General features: G+C 46.6%; 1 protein-coding gene across 1 annotated transcript in view; it reads left to right on the forward strand.

Annotated features, from left to right (window-relative positions):
• The window catches only part of LOC143930410 (zinc finger protein 692-like), a 111151-nt gene that overhangs the window by 40093 nt on the left and 50188 nt on the right, over window positions 1-20870 (forward strand). Inside the window, exon 7 of the mRNA XM_077454714.1 lies at window positions 8045-8218. Coding sequence (XP_077310840.1) covers window positions 8045-8218 — 174 coding nt within the window. The remainder of the gene's footprint in view (window positions 1-8044; window positions 8219-20870) is intronic.

A 20870-nucleotide genomic window follows, 5' to 3' on the forward strand; every position in this document is an offset into this window, starting at 1 on the left:
GGCTCCAGGTAGACGGGACTAGCGCAGGAAATCAATATCGCCGCCTCCATCGGCGAGATTGACACCTCGCTAGCCCCGTCACCTGGTATGGACTTAAAGGGGAAGCACTATGCCGAAAAAACGGCGTGGGGGTCCCCCCCAAAGTCCATATCAGACCCTTATCCGAGCACGCAGCCGGTGCGCATGCAGCCGAACGAGCGGGGTCAAAAAGTGACATCACCTAGTGACCCCGCTCCTTGTCCCTATATAAGTCGCCACACAACGCGTCCCTGCTATTGCGGCCAGAGAGAGCGTTGTGTCAACATTGCAAGGAAGAAGAGAAGAAGGCGACAGAAGACTGGGCCAACGCTAGTAAAAGAGCTGGAAGAAGAAAGCGGAGGCCCGGCAGAAGAACCGAAGAGGGGGATAAGACCCCCGAAGAGTGGGACAAGACCCCAAATTCGGAAGAAGACCCCTGGACGGCGGCGGCGACGAAGAAGAAAGCTGGGCTCCTCTGCTAGTAAAAGAGCTAACAAAAGAGCAGAAGATAGTGGAAGAGTCTGGCGAGAAGACCCCTCAAGACGGAAAACCATCGGAGCTGTCTAAAAAATTATTTTAAAAATTTGTGTTGTGTTTATTTATTTACACTTTTTTTCACCAGGTGAATGGGTATGGGTACATCATACTCCATACTCATTCACATAGGGTGGGGGACCGGGATCTGGGGGCCCCCTTATTAAAGGGGGCTTCCGGATTCCAATAAGCCCCCCGCCGGCAGACTCCGACAACCAGCGGCCAGGGTTGTTGGGAAGAGGCCCTTGTCCTCATCAACATGGGGACATGGTGCTTTCCCCAAAGCACCCCCCCCCACGTTGAGGGCACCCGGCCTGGTACGGCTCGGGGGGGGGGGGGGGGGCGCTCGCTCGTCCCCACCCCCTTTCCTCCTGACCGGGTCTGATATGAACTTTGGGTCCATACCAGGTGACGGGGCCAGTGAGGTGTCAATCTCGCCGATGGAGGCGGCGACATTGACTGTTAGTCCTGTCTAGCTGGAGCCGCGTTAAAAATGAACGGACTTTCTCAAATCGCCTTTCAGGACAACCCCGGAGAGAGTGTAGCTCCACCTTGTAATTAGGAAACACATGCCCACTTTAAAAACACCTCCTCTTCCTCCATGGCTTCAGTTATTGTGTTTCCTCCTTGGAGGAAGCATGTGCCTGAACCAGGGAGAGCTACACTCTCTGCAGGGGAGTAAGGCTTACCTTTTGTTGCAGGTTGTTTCCTTTTGACCCCCAGCAGCATCTCCACGGGGAGAGGACTCCTGGAGCTCCTGGTCCCGCCATCTCACGGGAGTAAGGACCCTCGGAGTGCCGGCGTGGGGTGCCCGGTGTCCGCTGGTTAGCGCAGGGAGGGCTCTGTTGCTGGCGGAGGCCGCTGCAGGTCAGCGGCATGGCTCCGTTTTCGGCGCCGGGTCCCGGGCGGCGACGGCGTCGTTCACGGTGACGCGCGGGCGCTCTGAGGGGGCGTGGCGCCGTGGTTCAAGCGCCTGGAACGCCTGGAACGCTTCCGGCCGGCCCTGATGACGCGGCGGCCGGGAAAATTTAAAATGACAGAGCTGTTTGTGATAGCTGCCTCACTCAAACGATGGAAGAGTGTAAGCCAGCTATGGCGGAGACAGGCGCCCCTAGCACCGGTCCAGCCCAGGTACGTAAGGTGCACTGGCACCCTCTGCTTTACTGTTGGGCTATGTCTTTGTCTGTTCCCCCCTCTTGGGGGCCTGTCGCTGCAGGTCAGAGGTGGACTTCGCTCTGACCTTTTGCAGCCTAGTTCTGGGGTCTCACTAGTGGTCTGTTTGGTGGTGGGTCTCTGCACTGGCTTGGTGTTAAGCAACTGGTTGTTGAGAGCTTTTAGTGAGTTAAACCTGTATGTCGTTTCAGGAAAAATCACTAGGAAAAGCTAGACCAGGTCAGAGAAAATGTCCTTCTTGCAAGACCCCCCTCAGAGATTCATGGCAGAAGGCAATGTGCAGAAATTGTATCAGAGAATTGGTGGAAGAGGAAACATCTCAACAATATAAGGATTTGTTTTCTTCGGTTAAAGAGCTGACAAACTCCTTGAGTTCAGTCAGGTCCATCCTGATACAAAACCCTCCCGCACAGACCGAGCCTCAGAACTTACCGCCCAGCCCCAGGGCGTCGTCATCCAGACAGGTGGAAACTGAAGAGTCTGGAGACGAAGGGGGTAGTACTCTCATCTCCTTCAGGGATTCTGAGGAGGAGGAAGAGGAAGAAGATAGCAGGGGCTCCAAATTCAAGCTATCACCAGAGGAAGTAGATGATATTCTTAAAGCAATCTACACTACTCTAGAAATTCAAGAAGAAAAAGTACAACTGTCAGTTCATGACAAAATGTACCAGGGGTTGGACGAAACAAAACGGAGAGTTTTTCCAGTCCACAGGGTCCTCTCAGACTCAGTGAGAAAGGAGTGGAAGGACCCAGAAAAAGCCCCTTTCTTCTCTAAAGCTCTCAAGAGAAGGTTTCCCTTCGAAGATAAGGACTCAGAGGTTTGGAACAAGAAACCCAGAGTCGATGCAGCTTTCTCGCAGGTATCCAGACGAACGGATCTAGCCTTTGAGGATATGGGGATCCTTAAAGACCCAATGGACAAAAAAGCTGACTCCATCCTTAAAAAGGCTTGGGATGCTGCGTCAGTCAGTCTAAAACCAGCTATGGCAGCTACGGTAGTGGCCAGGAATCTGGAATGTTGGGTAGAGAAGCTGAAGAGCCATATTGAGGCGGGGACACCCCGCAAGGATCTCTTAGAGTCCTTTCCACTGATCCTGAATGCAGTCAAATACATGGCGGATGCATCAGCAGAATCGGTTAAACTGGCCGCTAGGTCTTCGGCTCTTGTAAATTCAGCCAGGAGAGCAGTTTGGCTGAAAACATGGTCTGGGGACACTGCTTCTAAGGTCAAGCTGTGTGGTCTTCCCTTCTCGGGTGACTTGCTCTTTGGTCCCGATTTAGAGTCTGTGCTGGATAGAACAGCGGATAAAAAGAAGGCTTTTCCAGTTAAGAAAAAGCAGGTTGCCAAAAAGAATTTTCGTGCTTTTCAGCAGTCCCATAAAAAAGACCAGGAGCGCAAGAGCAGATGGGGTTCACAGAAGGGCAAAGGCAAGGGTGGAGTCCTCTTTAGATCTCCCCCAGAGCAGTCCCCTAAGAGCAAGCGACAATATCTCCCCAGTGGGGGGGAGACTGTCAGCTTTTCGCGAACAATGGGACAGGCTGTCTCCAAATCTGTTCGTGAAGAGCATTGTCGATCAGGGGTACAGGTTGGAGTTTTCAGAACTACCCCCGAGCAGGTTTTACGTGACAACATTGCCAAGGGATCAGGAGAAGGCCTCTGCAATGAAGCTTTTGTTACAGGAGCTGATACAGCAAGAGGTTCTGATTCAAGTCCCAGTAAACCAGCAGGGCGGGGGTTTTTATTCACATACTTTTCTGGTGAAAAAACCCTCAGGGAAGTACCGTCTAATCCTGAATCTGAAATTTCTGAACAGGTTCATTCGGTACAAACATTTCAGGATGGATACAATTTTCTCCATCACAAAGCTGTTGACCCCAGAATGCTTCATGGCGTCCCTGGATCTAAGGGATGCCTACCTTCATATACCAATTCATCAGGCATCGCAGCAGTTCCTGCGCCTGGCATTGAAGGTGGGGAGTTCGGTATGGCACCTCCAATTCAGGGCTTTGCCATTCGGACTCTCGTCCTCTCCCAGGGTCTTTACGAAGATCATGGCAGAGGCTTGGGAGCCCCTGAAATTGAAGGGGATTCCAGTCGTCCCTTACCTGGACGACCTTTTGTTTTTTGCAGACTCCAGGGAGCAGGTCCTAGTCAATCTCCAGAGGGCCCAGTCTCACCTCGAGGGCCTGGGATGGCTTCTAAATCTAGAGAAGTCAATCCTGACCCCCTCACAGGAAATGAAATTTCTGGGGTATACGTTAAATTCGATTCTCCAGAAAGTTTTCCTGCCGTTGGAAAAACAGGAAAAGTTGCAGCTAGCTGTACAGCGGATACAGAACAACCAGACAGTCTCAGTCAGGACGGCTATGGCAGTTCTGGGCCTGCTTACGGCAGCAATCCCGGCTGTTCAGTGGGCCAGGTTCCATTCCAGACCCCTTCAGAGGGAGGTTCTGCCAAGCTGGTCCCATCAGGATCCTTTGGAAAAACAGCTAAAAATTTCGTCAAGGACGAAAAGGGCTCTTTGGTGGTGGAGAGACCAGGCAAACCTCTCAAGGGGCCTGGTGTGGACCTTTCCTGTGGACAAGCGCCTTACTACAGATGCAAGTGCCTGGAGCTGGGGAGCCCATCTGGATGGTCAGACATCTCAGGGGGTTTGGTCCAAACAGGAAGCTCAAAGATCATCCAACTGGAGGGAGTTGAAGGCGATCTTTCTGGGATTAGTGGCCTTTCAGCAGAGTTTGAGAGGCCACCATGTCCAGGTGTTGTCAGACAACACAACAGCGGTTACCTACATTAAGAAGCAAGGGGGAACCAGAAGCAGGAGCTTGATGGAGCTGGCCAATCTGTTGTTAGCCTGGGCAGAGCAGAACACAGCCTCACTATCGGCAGTGCATCTGAAGGGCTCTCAGAATTTGTTTGCGGACCTCCTAAGCAGGCGCAAATTGCTAGAGGCAGAATGGAGTCTGAATCAGGAGGTGTTCCTGATGATCTCCGAGGCTTGGGGGGTTCCACAGGTAGACCTTTTTGCCAGCCAGCAGAACTCAAAGGTGGACAGATTCTTTTCTCTTCACCGAGGAGATGCAGCAATAGGGTTGGATGCATTTGCTCACCCCTGGCATTACCAGCTGTGCTACGCCTTTCCCCCCTTTCCTCTAATTCCACTAGTACTGAGGAAATTCAGGGAAGAAAGGACAGACTTAATACTAGTCACTCCTTTTTGGCCAAAAAGGCCCTGGTTCGCGGGTCTTCGAAACCTAGCCTCGAAGCCCCCATGGAGGTTACCACTCAGAAAAGATCTGTTATCCCAGGGGACAGTAAGTCATCCAGAGGTGGAACTCCTACAGCTAACCACCTGGTTTCTGAGGAGGACCTATTAAAAGCCAAAGGTCTCTCAGATAAAGTAGTAAAGACCCTGCTGTCTAGTAGGAAGGCAGTTACACAGGCAATTTACATGAAGGTCTGGAAAAAGTTCAACTCCTGGTGCAGTTCTAGAGAACTCAAGGTCAAGAGCACGGTGTCCGTCTTGGAGTTTCTCCATGAAGGAATGGAGAAGGGTCTCGCAGCCAGTACCCTGAAGACTCAGGTGGCTGCCTTATCAGTTTTCTTTGAAAAGACTTTATCTAAAGAAACTTTAATTTCTAGATTTTTTAGGGCTCTTGCTCGAAATAGACCAGTAGCCCTTAAAGACTTTCCCAGTTGGGATTTGTCTACAGTTTTACAGGGTCTCTCGGGAGCACCGTTTGAACCCTTACAGGAAGCTTCTTTACAGAAGGTGGTTTTAAAAACAATCTTTTTGGTGGCCATCACCTCGGCCAGGAGAGTCAGCGAGCTCCAAGCTCTAGCTGTTACAGAACCCTTCCTTAGAATTTATCAGGACAGGGTGGTACTGAGGACGGATCCAGCATTCCTACCCAAAGTATCCTCAGCTTTCCATCGATCGCAGGAAATAGTGTTACCTACATTCTCTGCAACCCCAGCGAATGCAGGAGAGGAAGTTTTTCACACATTGGATGTGAGAAGGTGTCTATTACAGTTTCTGAAAGTTACTAAAGATTTTAGAAAATCAAACGCCCTCTTTGTGATATTTTCTGGATCACGCAAGGGGGAGAAAGCTTCTAAAAGTACGCTGGGTAGGTGGCTTAAGTTGGCTATAACAGAAGCCTATAAAGCAAAAGGAGAAATACCTCCCTCAGGTATTGCTGCCCACTCTACTAGATCCACGGCAGTTTCCTGGGCTGAAAGGGCCGGTGCAACGCTTGAACAAATCTGCAAGGCTGCCACTTGGTCCAGTTATTCGACATTTCTCCGGCACTACCGGTTAGATCTACTGTCTGCAGCAGATCAGGCCTTCGGCAGGAAGGTACTGCAGGCAGTAGTCCCGCCCTAGGGTAAGTTTCTCGGTTATCCTCTCCGGGGTTGTCCTGAAAGGCGATTTGAGAAAGACTAAGTTAGACTTACCGGTGACGGTATTTCTAAGAGCCTTTCAGGACAACCGTTACTTCCCTCCCTAGGTTATGCTTAGTAAATGTATTAAGTTCTACCATGGTGTTGTGCTTTCTGTGCTTTGTTTTCCAGCGTCGGAAGGCCACAATAACTGAAGCCATGGAGGAAGAGGAGGTGTTTTTAAAGTGGGCATGTGTTTCCTAATTACAAGGTGGAGCTACACTCTCTCCGGGGTTGTCCTGAAAGGCTCTTAGAAATACCGTCACCGGTAAGTCTAACTTAGTCTTTTCTCCGTGTGTGAGGAAGTCCGTTCATTTTAAAAGTCCGCCAGACCTAGTCCACCGGAAAAGTCCGGTCATGTGTGGGCAGGTCCGCTCGGAAAAGTCAGACGGACCTCTGCTACAAAGTCCGGCGTGTTGTCCGCTGGACTAAGTCCACCGTATAGTCCGATCGTGTGTACGAGGCATTAGTGTAACTAAAAGGCGGCCTTCATCCACATACTGTACTGACTTTTTGCTAAGGCACCCCTGAAAGAAACCTTAAGGCACCCTGGTTGAAAAAGGCTGCTCTATTCAAAAGAAAAAAAACAGTTTTGGGATTATATGTACAGTACCTAAAGTAATGAATATCTGAAAAGGTTAGAACCTCTTGCTGCGCCTTCCTGTCAGGGTGGGCAAATTATGCACCTAAAAAAAAAAAAAATGTGTTGCCGTGGGAAACTGAGCCAGTTCTTTGTAGACACTTTCAGTCTTTAACCACTTCAGCTCTAGAAGGTTTTACCCCCTTCATGACCAGGCCATATTTTGCAATATGGCACTGCGTTACTTTAACTGACAATTGCATGGTCGTGCCACGCTGTACCAAAATCAAATTTATGTCCTTTTTTCCCCACAAATAGATCTTTCTTTTTGTGGTATTTGATCACCTCTGCCGTTTTTAATTTTTGCGCTATAAACAAAACAAGAGCGAAAATTTTGAAGAAAATAAAATAATAATTTTTTACTTTCTACTATAAAACATATCCAATTAAAAAAAAATTAAAAAATCTAATTTATTCATCAGTTTAGAACAATATGTCTTCTGCTACATATTATATTCAAAACAAATCCCAAATAATCGTATATTAATTGGTTTGCACAAAAGTTGTAGCGTCTAGAAAATTGGGGATATATGTATGGCATTTTTGTTTATTTTATTTGTATTTGTAATGGCAGCGATCAGCGTTTATATATATATATATAATATTTTTTTGTAGGACTGTGACATTGCATCAGACACCTTTGGGAGCCAGTGACTTTATTACAGTGATCAGTGCTAAAAATATGCACTGACACTGTATAAATGACACTGGCAGAGAAGGGGTTAACATCAGGGGCGCTCAAAGGGTTAAGTGTGTTCCCTGTTTGTGCTTTCTTACTTCTATCTCTGTGGGGAGCGATCGTGGGTGGCCGGCAGACATTGCTTCCGCCTGTGGCCAATTAGAATGCAAAATCAGCTCCGGTGGCACGCGCGGCCCCCCCCGCCCAGTGTCTATTGCAAAAAATCATGTCCTGCAAAAGAGCTGGGGGAGTAGAAGCAGCAGCACATTGAGCTTCCAAGTGACTGGACAAGTCTAGTCATTGGAGGAGAGTACACTGAGTTCCCAGCATAGCTAGAGAACTGACCACAGTATGCTCTCGTGCTTAATGTGGTCAGTATTTAACAGATAAGCAAGGGCACTAGCAGGAGCACCAGAGATTTCACACAAAGGAAGCAATACAAAGAGAACCGGATCCTTTCTCTTACAAGTACATGGTACAGTAGGCACATATCAGGGATATGAAGTGTTGGGGTAACAAACACTTTAAGCGTCATGTTTGGACTTGCTTCTTACAGTTTGGCTACTACTGAGGAGCCGCCGGTGCTGGAGGAAGATTCCAGCCCATCAGATAAAATGATATGGAAGGCAGACGATGGGATTCTGCTAATGCAGGCGCTAGTAAAAGAACCACCTTCAACTGAGAGTGGAGATCAGCAGGGCAGCCCTAGCAAGACCCACAAGGTGACCCGGTGAGTAAACATTTCCACATGTTCATAATCAACTGTACCAATAGAACACTTGTAGATGTGAACCCATTCAGTTTATTAAAGCACCCTGTATCATAAACCACCGCCATTTTTGAAAGCCAAATGGCCCATACACACGATCTGAAAATTGGATGAAAAATACTGCTTTCAACGCGATCGTATGATAATCTGATCGTTAGTACACAGCTTTCGAGAGCTGATCACGACAGCTCATCTAATATTATTTAATCGGACAAGCGCGAAAATTTTCCTCATAAGATACCAGATCATACGATTTTCATTTAGTCAGTACAGTCGTCTTCCGAAAATACAATACAAATACATTACAACACATCACTCCTGATTTTATTTTTTTTGTTGTACGATAATTTTCGTGACTTTAGTAACCTATTCAATTTCTACTTGCGACTAGTAAGCGGAAAAAATTCGGACAATATGTCGTCCAATTTTCGGATGGTGTGTACGGGGCATTAGGCTCCATTCACACTTATGCCTCGTACACATGATCAAACAATCCGGTGGAAAAGTCCGGCGCACTCAAGTCCGCCGGACAATCTGCCGGTGTGTAGGCTCCGGCGGACTTTTTTTTACCCAAAAGTCCGGCGGACTAAGAAAGTATTTTTGCACTCCAATCTGTCCGCCAGACTCGCATTTAGGCGGACAATAGGGCCGTGTGTGTGCCAGTCCGCCGTACTTTTGAAATAAACTGACTTTTCCCGCCCGGAGAAAAGTCAGCTCATTTTGAGAGCGTCTCCAGGTAGCCGGGGCCAGCGAAGGAGGCGTCGCTGGCCCCGTCACCTTGTATGGACTTAAAGGGGAACCCCTACGCCAAAAAATCGGCGTGGGTGTCCCCCCCAGGTCCATATCAGACCCTTATCCGAGCACGCTACCCGGCCGGCCAGGAAAGGGGATGGGGACGAGTGAGCGCCCCCCCCCCCCCTCCTGAGCCGTACCAGGTCGTGTGCCCTCAACATGGGGATGCCTTGGGGAAGGGGGGGGGGCGCGCGCCCCCCCCCACCCCAAAGCACCTTGTCCCCATGTTGATGAGGACAAGGGCCTCTTCCCGACAACCCTGGCCGTTGGTTGTTGGGGTCTGCGGGCGGGGGGCTTATCGGAATCCGTGAGCCCCCTTTAATAAGGGGGATCCCGGCCCCCCACCCTATGTGAATGAGTATGGAGTACAATGTACCCCTACCCATTCACCTGTAAAAAAAAAAACACAACACACAAGGGTTAAAATAGTTTATTGCACAGCTCCGGGGGTCTTCTTCAGTCTTTGGGGGTCTTCTCGCCGGACTCCTCCGCTATCTTCTGCTAGCTCTTTTACTAGCGGAGGAGCCCGGCTTTCTTCGCCGCCGCCCTCTTTTTCCGACTTCGGGGGTCTTGTCCCCCTGTTTGGGGGTCTTGTCTCCCTCTTCGGTTCTTCTTGCCGGGCCACCGTGCTTTCTTCTAGCTCTTTTACAAATGGTGGCCCAGTCTTCTGTCGCCGCTGTCGCTGCCTTCTGTTCTTCTCTTCAGGAGATGTTGCCCCGTCGCTGTCTCCGGTCACAATGACAGAGACGCGGCGACTTATGTAGGGACATCACCGGATGATGTCCCCGCCCATTATGATGTCACAGTTCCAGAGGATGCTGGGACTGCGACATCATAATGGGCGGGGACATCATCCGGTGATGTCCCTATATAAGTCGCTGCACGCCGCGTCTCTGTCATTGTGACCGGAGACAGCGACGAGGCAACATCTCCTGAAGAGAAGAACAGAAGGCGGCGGCAGCGGCGACAGAAGACCGGCATGAAGAACCGAAGAGGGGGACAAGACCCCTGAAGAGGGGGACAAGAACCCTGAAGTCGGAAGAGGGCGGCGAAGAAGAAAGCCAGGCTCCTCCGCTAGTAAAAGAGCTAGCAGAAGATAGCGGAGGAGTCCGGCGAGAAGACCCCCGAAGATGGAAGAAAACCCCCGGAGCTGTGCAATAAAATATTTTAATCATTGTGTGTTGTGTTTTTTTTTTTCCTTTTTTTTACAGGTGAATGGGTAGGGGTACATTGTACCCCATACTCATTCACATAGGGTGGGGGGCCGGGACCCGGGGGCCCCCTTATTAAAGGGGGCTCACGGATTCCGATAAGCCCCCCGCCCGCAAACCTCGACAACCAACGGCCAGGGTTGTCGGGAAGAGGCCCTTGTCCTCATCAACATGGGGACAAGGTGCTTTGGGGTGGGGGGCCGCGCGGCGCCCCCTTCCCCAAGGCGCCCCCATGTTGAGGGCACGCAGCCTGGTACGGCTCGGGGGGGGGGGGGGCGCTCGCTCATCCCCACCCCCTTTCCTGGCCGGCCGGGTAGCGTGCTCGGATAATGGTCTAATATGGACCTAGGGGGGGACCCCCACACCGATTTTTCGGCGTAGGGGTTCCCCTTTAAGTCCATACCAGGTGACGGGGCCAGCGACGCCTCCTTCGCTGGCCCTGGCTACCTGGAGACGCGCTCAATATGAGTGGACTTTCCGCCGCGTGTGTGGGCGAGTCCATTCATTTCAAAAGTACGGCGGATAGTCTGACGGACTTAGTACGCCGTATTAGTCCGCCGCAAAAGTACAGTGTGTGGGCAAGTAGCTTGTTTGGAAAGTCCGGCGGACAGTCCGGTGGAAAGTCAGCCAGACTAAGTCCGCTGGATAGTCTGCTACGTGTGTATGTGGCATTAGTGGCACTGGAAATGCAGACAGAATTGTAAGTTTCTGCATGAGTTTCAGAATCGCTGCAATATGCGCAACACAAGGGCAAAGGCATATTGCAATTGAAAAAAAAAATGATTGTGGAATGGAAAAAATTCTGCAAGTAAGCATTTAGGATACTTGATTTTTCTGTGCTTTTACCTGCAATTTGTGATGTCGATGATGTTTTTTTTTTAACCTTGTTACTGAGTTTTTTATGTGTAATTAAATGTGATCTAGAGTGTTTCCTCTTGGAGGCTGCATTTTTAAAATTCCCCCACAGCATTGCCTGCTGGTGTAATGGTATAATACAATGTGCATTTAGAAGAAATGGCCGCACACTACTGTAGATCAAAATCAATGGATGATTCATTGATTGGGAGATGTATACCTCAGTAGCATGCAATCAGCATATGGCTACATGGCTACACATTGTTGATATTTACAGTACATGTCGGTCCTGAGCAGTGGCAGTGGCCAATAGGGTCTATGTATGCTGTATTTATCATATGGAAGATATTGTGTGTTTTTTATGTAGTATATGCTTTGGTATATTTGGATATGATATAAACCTAGCTTTGTGTATATATGTATGTCTATTATTATATTTAAATATCATTGCGCTGAGTTAAGGAGATCTTTTTTTATATATGTATGCTGTATGCATGTAAATATTTGCACAGAAGTTACATGCATACAGTGTCCAGATACATTTTTACACCCACGAGCCCTTTCACAGACAGGGTCCTTTAATGTTTCCCTGCTTGTAAAGCCTGCTGGACTGTCTAATATTATAGCCCGGTTGTAGCTCAGTGGTTGCGTGTTCCTGCAGTTAGAAAATCTATCTATCGTAATCACACAGTATAGGGCAGGCTATGCATACCCCATTGGTTATAGGCTTGTACCTTCAGGTAATTGGACACTGGCAAGCTTTTGAGTACATGTCATAAACAGGTAAGACTGACTGTCTACAGTATTTTGCCACTATGGTGGAGAGACCAGGCGAAAGGGCAACAGCTCTAAACAGCAGGTGAACATTCGCTATGCCTAAGGCCCGCACAAAACTCAGTCTCAGAGTGATAACATGTTCCCTGCACTAAAATAGGAACCGGCCTTAACACTGCCTGCAGCATCTAATTCTAGCTTTATTTCAGGCATGCAATAACGGCCTATTTTACAAAATTCGATATTTCTGCATCAATATCACAATTTCTCCTACAGATTACGGCCTTCAATCAGTCATCTTTGTCCAGAGATCAAAAATGCTCAGCATCCTCTTCTACTTCTACTTCTGTTTCTTCACCAGAGTCGGACCCTGATATACCGGTCCTAGAGGGCACTGAATAAGAGGGGAATGAAGTGAACATAGAAGCAGCGTTGGATGAAGATGCACCCTGTTGCATAATTGAGGAGAGAGCTTCCTGCAATATGCTTACTGATGTTGAGAAGCTCATTGCCTTTTTCCAAAAAAGCCTTGGCAATTGTACAGGTGGACGCTCCTCTGTCTCATCACGCCCCTTTGGGCACAAAGAGACCTGCTAAGCCTTACAAAACATTCCCTGTTCATGAATAAGTAGAATGAACAGTTTTATGATGATTGGGTCACTCTTGAAAGGATTTTCACTCTCCCAAAGATCTTTTTTGAACTCTATGCAATTGAAAAAGCGTTTACAAAAAGTGAATTGTTCTGTAGTTAACCCTAACATCTCTGTTCTAAACAAACATTTCACTTTTACTCAGAGCTCCCAACTGTCCCTGATTTCGAGGGACTGTCCTTGATTTGGAGCAATGTCCATCTGTCCCTCTTTCTCCCTCATTTTGGTCCGATCTATATAGTTGTATATAAAATGCACTTTTTATCTTTCAAAAAGTGTTTTCCAGCGCTAAACCATTCATCTAATTTCTAAATTACTGAATTTGTAAATTTAAATAAATGAATTGTAGTGGTAAAAAAAAGCCCTTGTGGATTTAATTAACCTTTTTTGGTTAATTATCCTTTTAAGGGGGTGTGGCAGGGGCGTGTCTTATGCCTACATACGTTTGCTAGTAGGCGTCCCTCCTTCCTATTTTAAAATGTTGGGAGGTATGCTCTTACTGCTATTCTTGAACAATGACCAATCAACATGACCATGTCTTTTAGTGTCGTGGAATTGCAGAGCAACAACAACAATTTCCATCTGCTCTTGTTTGCTGTGTAGATGCCCTGGATCATATCAGAAGACAAATATCCAGTATAGCTGTTATCTCTGTTCATATGTGCAGGATTCTCTGACTAAAGGCTTGGACAGCAGAAACTTGCTGTGGGAGGCACCTTACACTTTTTATAGGAAGACATCTATTCGGTGAGGCACTTGATCAGTTCATTAACCACTTGGCTACTGGGCACTTTTACCCATTTCCTGCCCAGGGCAATATTCAGCTTTCAGCGCTGTCACAATCTGAATAACATTTGCGCGGTCATGCAACACTACCCGTATGACATTTTTTATTATTTTTTTCACACAAATACAGCTTTCTTTTGGTAGTTTGTAATCACCACTATCTTATTTTATTTTTTGCTAAACAAACAATAAAAGACCCTAAATTAAAAAAAAACTTTTTTCATAGTTTGTTATAAAATTGTGCAAACAACTCTCAGGTAATGTCTAAGCCTCCGTACACACGGTCGGACATTCCGGCAACCAAATCCGTCGGAAGAGGCCCGGAAGTGATGTTGCATACACACGGTCGGACTAAGTTGTCGGAAGTTCCGGTTGCCAAGAACGCGGTGACGTAAGCCGCATACGACGGGACTAGAAAAAGGAAGTTCAGCACCACATCCGGCACCCTTTGGGCTCCTTCTGCTGATCTCGTGTTTATTGCGTGTTAGTAGAAGTTTGGTGAGAGACGATTCGCGCTTTTCAGATTTGTGCTTCAGTTCGGTACTGCTCTTCAGTTTGTGCTTGTCTTTGCGTATCTGATTATCAGTGCGTGTAGTCAGTAAGCATTTGTTTCTCATTGTGGACTATTATCTTGGTATAGTACGCTTTGATTTGCATTGCTTATTGTCTGCTTGCTTCTGCTTTTCAGGTCGTTCTTTCAAGCATTGCTGTTTATCAGTGCTTTCTGTTGTCCGTTCTGACAAGCCGACCGTTTTAAACCATGTTTCGTGTACGTACTCGTCGTAGAGTTTGTGCTGTGCAGGGGCTTGGTGTTGGGCTTTTAGCTTTCACACAAGCCCGGTCCATAAACAGGGAGAGGAGGCGTTTGTGGACCAAGAATTGGTTGCGCCAGCGTGACCAGTTCTCGCACATGCCTTTGCTCCGTGAGATCCGGGAGAATAATCCTGATGATTTCAGGAATTATCTCCGGATGACCGACCCCGTTTTTCACTGTCTGCTGGCTTTGCTGTCCCCTTATATCACCAGGCAGGATACCTGCATGCGGCAAGCCATCACTCCGGAGCAGAGGCTCATCGCCACGTTGCGCTACTTGGCGACAGGGAGAAGCCTTCAGGACCTCAAGTTCTCTACAGGCATCTCCCCCCAGGCTCTGGGGATCATTATTCCAGAGACTTGTTCTGCCATCATTCAGGTCCTGCAGTAGGACTATACGAAGGTACGTTTTCTCCTTTAACATCACATTCTATGTATTTAATGATTGCTAATGTCTTGGATTTCTTTCCTCGTTCCCTAATTACCATGATTGCAATATGCTCTAATTTATATGCTCTGCCCCTTTGTCCTCATGCATGCTGGAAGCTTTTCAAGTTCCTTTTTTGTCCTTCATGCATATTTGCCTTCACTAACTTCCCCACCATGCTCTTCTGGGCCCATAAAACTATAGTCTAGTCACTTAGCATTTTCTTTTGTCAGCTCCATAGTATTGCTTTCCCCTAAACACCCCCTAAAATGTCTACAAATGTTATGTGTGTGCTTCAATGCATGCAGACTGACATTTTTTTTTTGGTTGGTCCAAACTCATTAGGAACCCCCCTCCCCCCAACTGCTAGGTCAGCTGATAGCAATCCTCTATCTGCTGACTTTACCAAACACAATACACACTCTACCTACCTTTTTGATGGTCACATTTATGGACAAATTCACCAAAGCATGTAGTGCAAGGGCCTGCCTCAATACTTTCAAATGCTATATTTTTTTATCCTATTATTATCTTGATAGGTAATAGCAGAATATCAAAATGTACTTCCATTTTTTACAATTTTTTTGGTATTATGACACTTTTACCTGTCCCGTGGGAGGGGCTGCCCAAAGTATCACACATTATTTATGCATTCAGCTCTCAATCAAGTGGAGAGGGTTACCTGTCCAAAACATCCCCCCCCCCCTCATTGTTTGCAAGGGCCCATCAGATGGGGGTGGGGGAGGGATGGGGAGGTGATGACTCTGATAAGGGGACCTTATAATTTAGGCTTTAAATACTAATTTCCCAAAATGTTATACTGATCTTGGCCCAAAATGTTGGTGTCTAATCTGCTTGCAATGTTGATGTGCCAAATGACAATTTCTTTTTCTTGTTTGACTCCAGTTTCCTTCAATGCCACAGGAATGGCAGACTGTGGCCTCCCACTTTGCCAGCCGTTGGGACTTTCCCAATTGTGGAGGTGCAATTGATGGGAAACACATCCACATCATCCCACCCCCCAACTCGGGGTCCTACTATTATAATTACAAGGGGTTTAATAGTATCGTGATGTTGGCGGTGGTGTCAGCGACCTATGACTTCCTGTATGTGGACGTTGGGTAAAATGGACGGATGTCGGATGGTGGAGTGTTCTCACGGACGGAATTCTACTGGCGTCTCCAGAGTGGCAGTCTGGGCTTGCCACCCCCAGAGGAGAATCAGGAAGGACTCCCGTTTGTATTCGTTGCGGATGAGGCGTTTGCCCTGGCAAACCATCTGATGCGGCCTTTCCCGATGAGGACCCTCACCCCAGATCAGAGGATGTTTAATTTCTGGCTGGCCAGAGTCAGAAGAGTCGTGGAGAACACTTTTGGAATACTGGCCGGTTCCGCATATTTTTGACGCCAATCCACATGGCGGAATATAAACTCAATCACATTGTGCTTGCCTGCTGTGTTCTGCACAATTTCTTGAAAAGACATTCAGCAAACTATGTAGTCTCAGTTGGCCCAGATGCAGACTTGCCTGAAAATGACAACCTCACGGCCCTTGAAGCTGCTTGTCCTGGCTTGCCCCCCCCAAAGCACCCGCGAGGTCAGAACCCAATACATGGAGTACTTTGTGGGTAGGGGGCCATTGATATGCCAGACAATGTCTGAGAGGCATTTTTGTAATACATTTTTCTTTGAAACTACAATAATCTTTGTTTTCATTTACTGCTTGGCTTGGTTTTCGGTGTCTCCTAGGTTTTTTTTGGGTTTTTGTTGGGCCTTTTTCTACAACAGTGCAAACCCAAGTTATGAGCGAGATGAGGGGACAGGCTCTTCTTCAGATGTTATTATATATATGTTATTATGTTGTGGGTCTGCTACACACACACCTTGTTTTTGTTACTAATGTTACTAATGTATGTAGTGCATTTCTGACAAAAATATTGCTCATTTTCAGCACCATGGCAGAAATATGTGGGGTCAGGAAAATGGCGTGATTGGGGAAATTTACACATCACTGTGGGTGTTATTTACTAAAGGCACATCCACTATGCACTACAAGTGCACTGCAAAAGTGCACCTGAACCTGCACTTGGAGTGCAAAGTGGAGTTGCCTTTAGTAAATAACACCCATTGCCACCGAAAACAACAATTTTACTCCAAATACTGCTTTTGCGCACTGAAAAAGGAAGCCACACATTGTTGCTAATTTAACTTTTTAATCAAAGCACATTCACATGTGCGTTTAGAAAAGGGTTTTTACAACAAACCAACATATTGGGTGTATCAAAAACATTATTTTCGTTAACTTTTTTGTAACTTGGCGTTTTTGTGTAAACAGGCATGTATCAAAGCGTAACATAGGACAGAACACAGGAACTTACAAAGTTCAAGTTTGAAAAGTGAAGACAATATCAGACATGAGTATGTACAAACTGGGCTGATATTGCCTTCATCAGATGGGATGTCACCCCTGGCAAAGCCAAATTTGGAAGATGCACACAGTGTGTCAACATGTGCTATCTCTTATCATGGGGGATCAATGTACATGTTTTGGGGGTGCAACCCCTTCATCTCAGCCACTTTCCACAAAACACGTACATTGATCCCCCATGATGGGAGATAGGGCTTGTTGACACACTGTGTGCATCTTCCAATTTTGGCTTTTTGTAAAATACAAAATTTGTTTTTCAAAACACAAAAAGAAAACCCTAGCTAGTTTGGGGTGTTTCAGACTCTCCCCAAAACATCAATGATGTTTTTCTGTATATTTTCTAAATCCCGATTGCACCCCATTATCTCCCCAATCAGGATCTGGGCACTTTCACTGGTAAAATGTGATTCTTCTTCCACATCACCTAAAAAAAAAAGCAAAAAAAACCACTATTTATTATAGATATGACGACATACATTGATGAGCTTACCGGAAGCTGTGGTCTCCGACACTCACCTGTTGTGGTGATAATTTGTCGAAATTCAACGATCTCTCCTTCCTCCTTCTCCTCCTCTGCTTCTGGTGTTGGAATTTCGCCTTCTTTGGGAGGTGTGGGGTCCTGGTGTCTTCAGACTTCCAGAGTCTTCTCTCCCCTATGAGAATGTAAAAAAGGAATACTTAGCACACAGAGGGCAGAAATAGGAATATGAAACATTGCTTGGAAGTGTCGTACAATTTTTTTTTTTTGGCCGAGTTCAAAGGTGAGAACATTATTTTGGATACTTTGTTAAGCTGGAATACTTACCTGCAGTGTGAATAAATGTAGTGAAGTGTAATTTTTGAAAACATCAGTGGGCTAACGAACAATTGAACCCATGAACTTGAAAGTGGCCATTTTAAACTGTACAACATGAAATCAAAGCACATGGAGCAGTATGCAAGCAAGAATAATCATATGAACACACGACAACTACTTACTTTTTTGAAGAACACACTTGATCCTTCTGTACTGATCGTGCTCCCTCAGTTTCAGGTCTGACCAGCGTTTTTTCAGTTGATCCTTGGATCGTCGTACCCCAAAATTCTTCTGAAGACTCTTCACAACTTTAGACATGATCTTGGCCTTTCTGATATTTGGGTTTGGGTAAGGTCCATACTTCCCATCATAGTCTGTCCTCTTCAATATATCCACCATCTCCAACATCTCTCCAAAAGACAGATTTGAGGCCTTTAATCTTCTCCTCCAGGATCGGGACGTTTCAGGCTCCGGACTTTGCTCACCCTCCTCCTCGTTAGTGGAACTCTGATTGCGCACCTGTGTTCTCTCCGCCATGTGCTCTCCCCACTGCGCTGAAAGAGAAGGGGCAGGGAATAGTCTAGAAAGAACATCAGGGGCGGGCGGAGTTTCACGCATGCGCACTGTATATAAAACGCAACACGCGTGTGTCGTACGTACGATCTGTGAACAGAATGAGGAGCTGACGTGCCGATCGTGCAAACGAAGGTACAATTTTTAACTTGGTACATCACTAGCCTAGACTGCTTCTATATAGGCCTATGTTGAGACAAGATTAGGAGGGTTTAGCATGGCATTATTAGTATTTTAGGGTTTGTCTTGTGTTGTGTCTTGCAAACAAGATGGATCCCTTCAAGAACTCCAATTTTATGGGGCTATTCCTTGATCTGCTGAGGGAGCTGCCCTGCCTGTGGCAGAAGAACAACCCCTTTTATAATGACCAAAGAAAGAGGAAGGCAGCGCTGGATAAACTTCTTGCTTTGGTGCGGATCATGGTCCCCACGGCAGACATGACCTATGTGAAGGGCAAAGTTGGTGCCCTGAGGTGTATATAACTCAGGGAGCGAAAGAAGCACCAGAAATCCCTGAGATCAGGAGATCCAGATGCCATTTATTACCCCAGGATGGTGTACTACGAGAGGCTGCATTTTATGGCAGACCAGGGGGAACCCACGCCACCACTCTTCAGTCTTTCTTCAAGGCTTCCTTCACCCCCAGCTGAGGCTTCCGATGTCCAACCTGGGCCTTCCAGGCAGCAACATGTGGAGGGGCCCAGCTTGAGACAGGTATTGCATTGTTGGACATATTTCTTGTCGTACATTTAATGATGTTAACTAGATGTTATTATTGATCAGTAAGTTGTGATTTAACAAAGTGGTTTACATCTTAATAGACAGTAGTGACCAAGAATGAAAAATGCTGGGCTCAGAATGATAGTCTGTTCTATTTGATAACATTCAATTTGCAACAGTCATGAGCACAAAATGGTGTGATTGATGAGCAAAAAACTAAAACTATGTCCCATTTTCATACAAAGGAAAACCTCAGTCGGGGGGAGGCTGTGGCAAGTGGCAGCCGGGAGGTCGACCATCGCCCTCCTCCTGCCCCAACTACAGGAGCCGAGCCACAGCCTGGAAGTAAGCCTGGAGGGAAGTGCCCAAGGAAGACGAGAGAGTGATGGCCTGGGTTCAGTCTGGTCTGACAGAAGATGCAGCCTCTTGTAGAACCACATCCTGGGGACATAGATGGCATCTGCTCTTCCTGATCTCTAGGACTTCTGGACCAGACTTCTCTCCCAGAGATATGTACTCCTCAGGCCACCAATTTAGCATTTTCGAATTAGTTCATGTCAGCCTTGGGGGCCAAAGGCTTCGCCAAATTGACAAGTTTCTCCAGCGCTGCCTCCCTCTTTAGTTGTTTGACACCTAAATAAAGGTTTTTTTTGTTTGAAGAAATACTTGCGTATGTGTTTTACTTCAAAAAGGACAGTTTATTTGTGAGTAGGCAGGTACATTTCAAAAATACAAAGTGAATTGAATAACAAGGGGCACCAACACCAAACAACCTCCTGTAGATTAAAAAAGGAAAACAAAATACAAAAAAGACCAAAGACCAAAGCCAAGAGTCTCGGGGTTATTTTAGACGCACAAATGTCAATGGATGCGCAAATAGGAGCAGTAGTCAGTGGATCTCACCATCTGCTGCACATGCTTTGCAGACTCATCCCTTTTATCCCAAAGAATGACAAAGCAGTGGTAGTTGGAACAATCATTAATTCACGACTGGACTACGCAAACTCGCTTTACATAGGATTACCACAATATCAACTTGCGCGATTACAACTGATCCAAAACACGGCGGCAAGGCTGATAACAGGAAAAAAAAACTGGGAATCCATTTCTCCTTCGCTGAGGAGCTTACATTGGCTAACCATAAAAAATCGGATCACGTTCAAGACCCTTTGCCTCACCCACAAATGCGTGCATAGAGAAGCTCCGCAATACCTAATAGAGAAAATAAATCATTACACACCAAACCGCAGTCTTCGATCAGCCAACAAAAACCTCCTCCTCTTGCCCAAAGCCCGGTATAAATCCAAGGGGGATCGGAGATTCGCTGTCCAAGGTCCTCGGCTATGGAATGCTCTACCAATCAACATCCGCCTGGAAGCAAATTACCTGGCTTTTAGTAAAAAACTCAAGACCTTCCTCTTTTAGCAGGTGATCAAAGCTCGCCACAGCACCTAGAGGTGATTCAGTTCGCATTGTGCGCTATACAAGTATTTCATTCATTCATTCATTCAAAAAAGATAATAATGGTGTTGTGGTAAGTTGACACACAAAACACACACAAAAAATGCAAAGATGAGCAAACTGTCAAAAAAGGAGATGTTGATTAAAAAAACCAACCACAAAAAAAAAAAAAAAACAACCAAAAAAGATTGTGTAGATGTGACGATTTAAAATATTGTATTGCTGAAATGAGTAAAAAGACTAAAGAAATACATTCGCGAGAAGTGTGTGTGAATATGAGCATCAAAACAAGTTCATTCTTGCAGCATTGTAAAGAACAAGAGAATGCG

This window comes from Lithobates pipiens, unplaced genomic scaffold (assembly GCF_037356315.1).
Source record: "Lithobates pipiens isolate NorthernLeopardFrog02 unplaced genomic scaffold, aLitPip1_a1.2 Scaffold_25, whole genome shotgun sequence".
Classification (NCBI taxonomy): domain Eukaryota; kingdom Metazoa; phylum Chordata; class Amphibia; order Anura; family Ranidae; genus Lithobates; species Lithobates pipiens.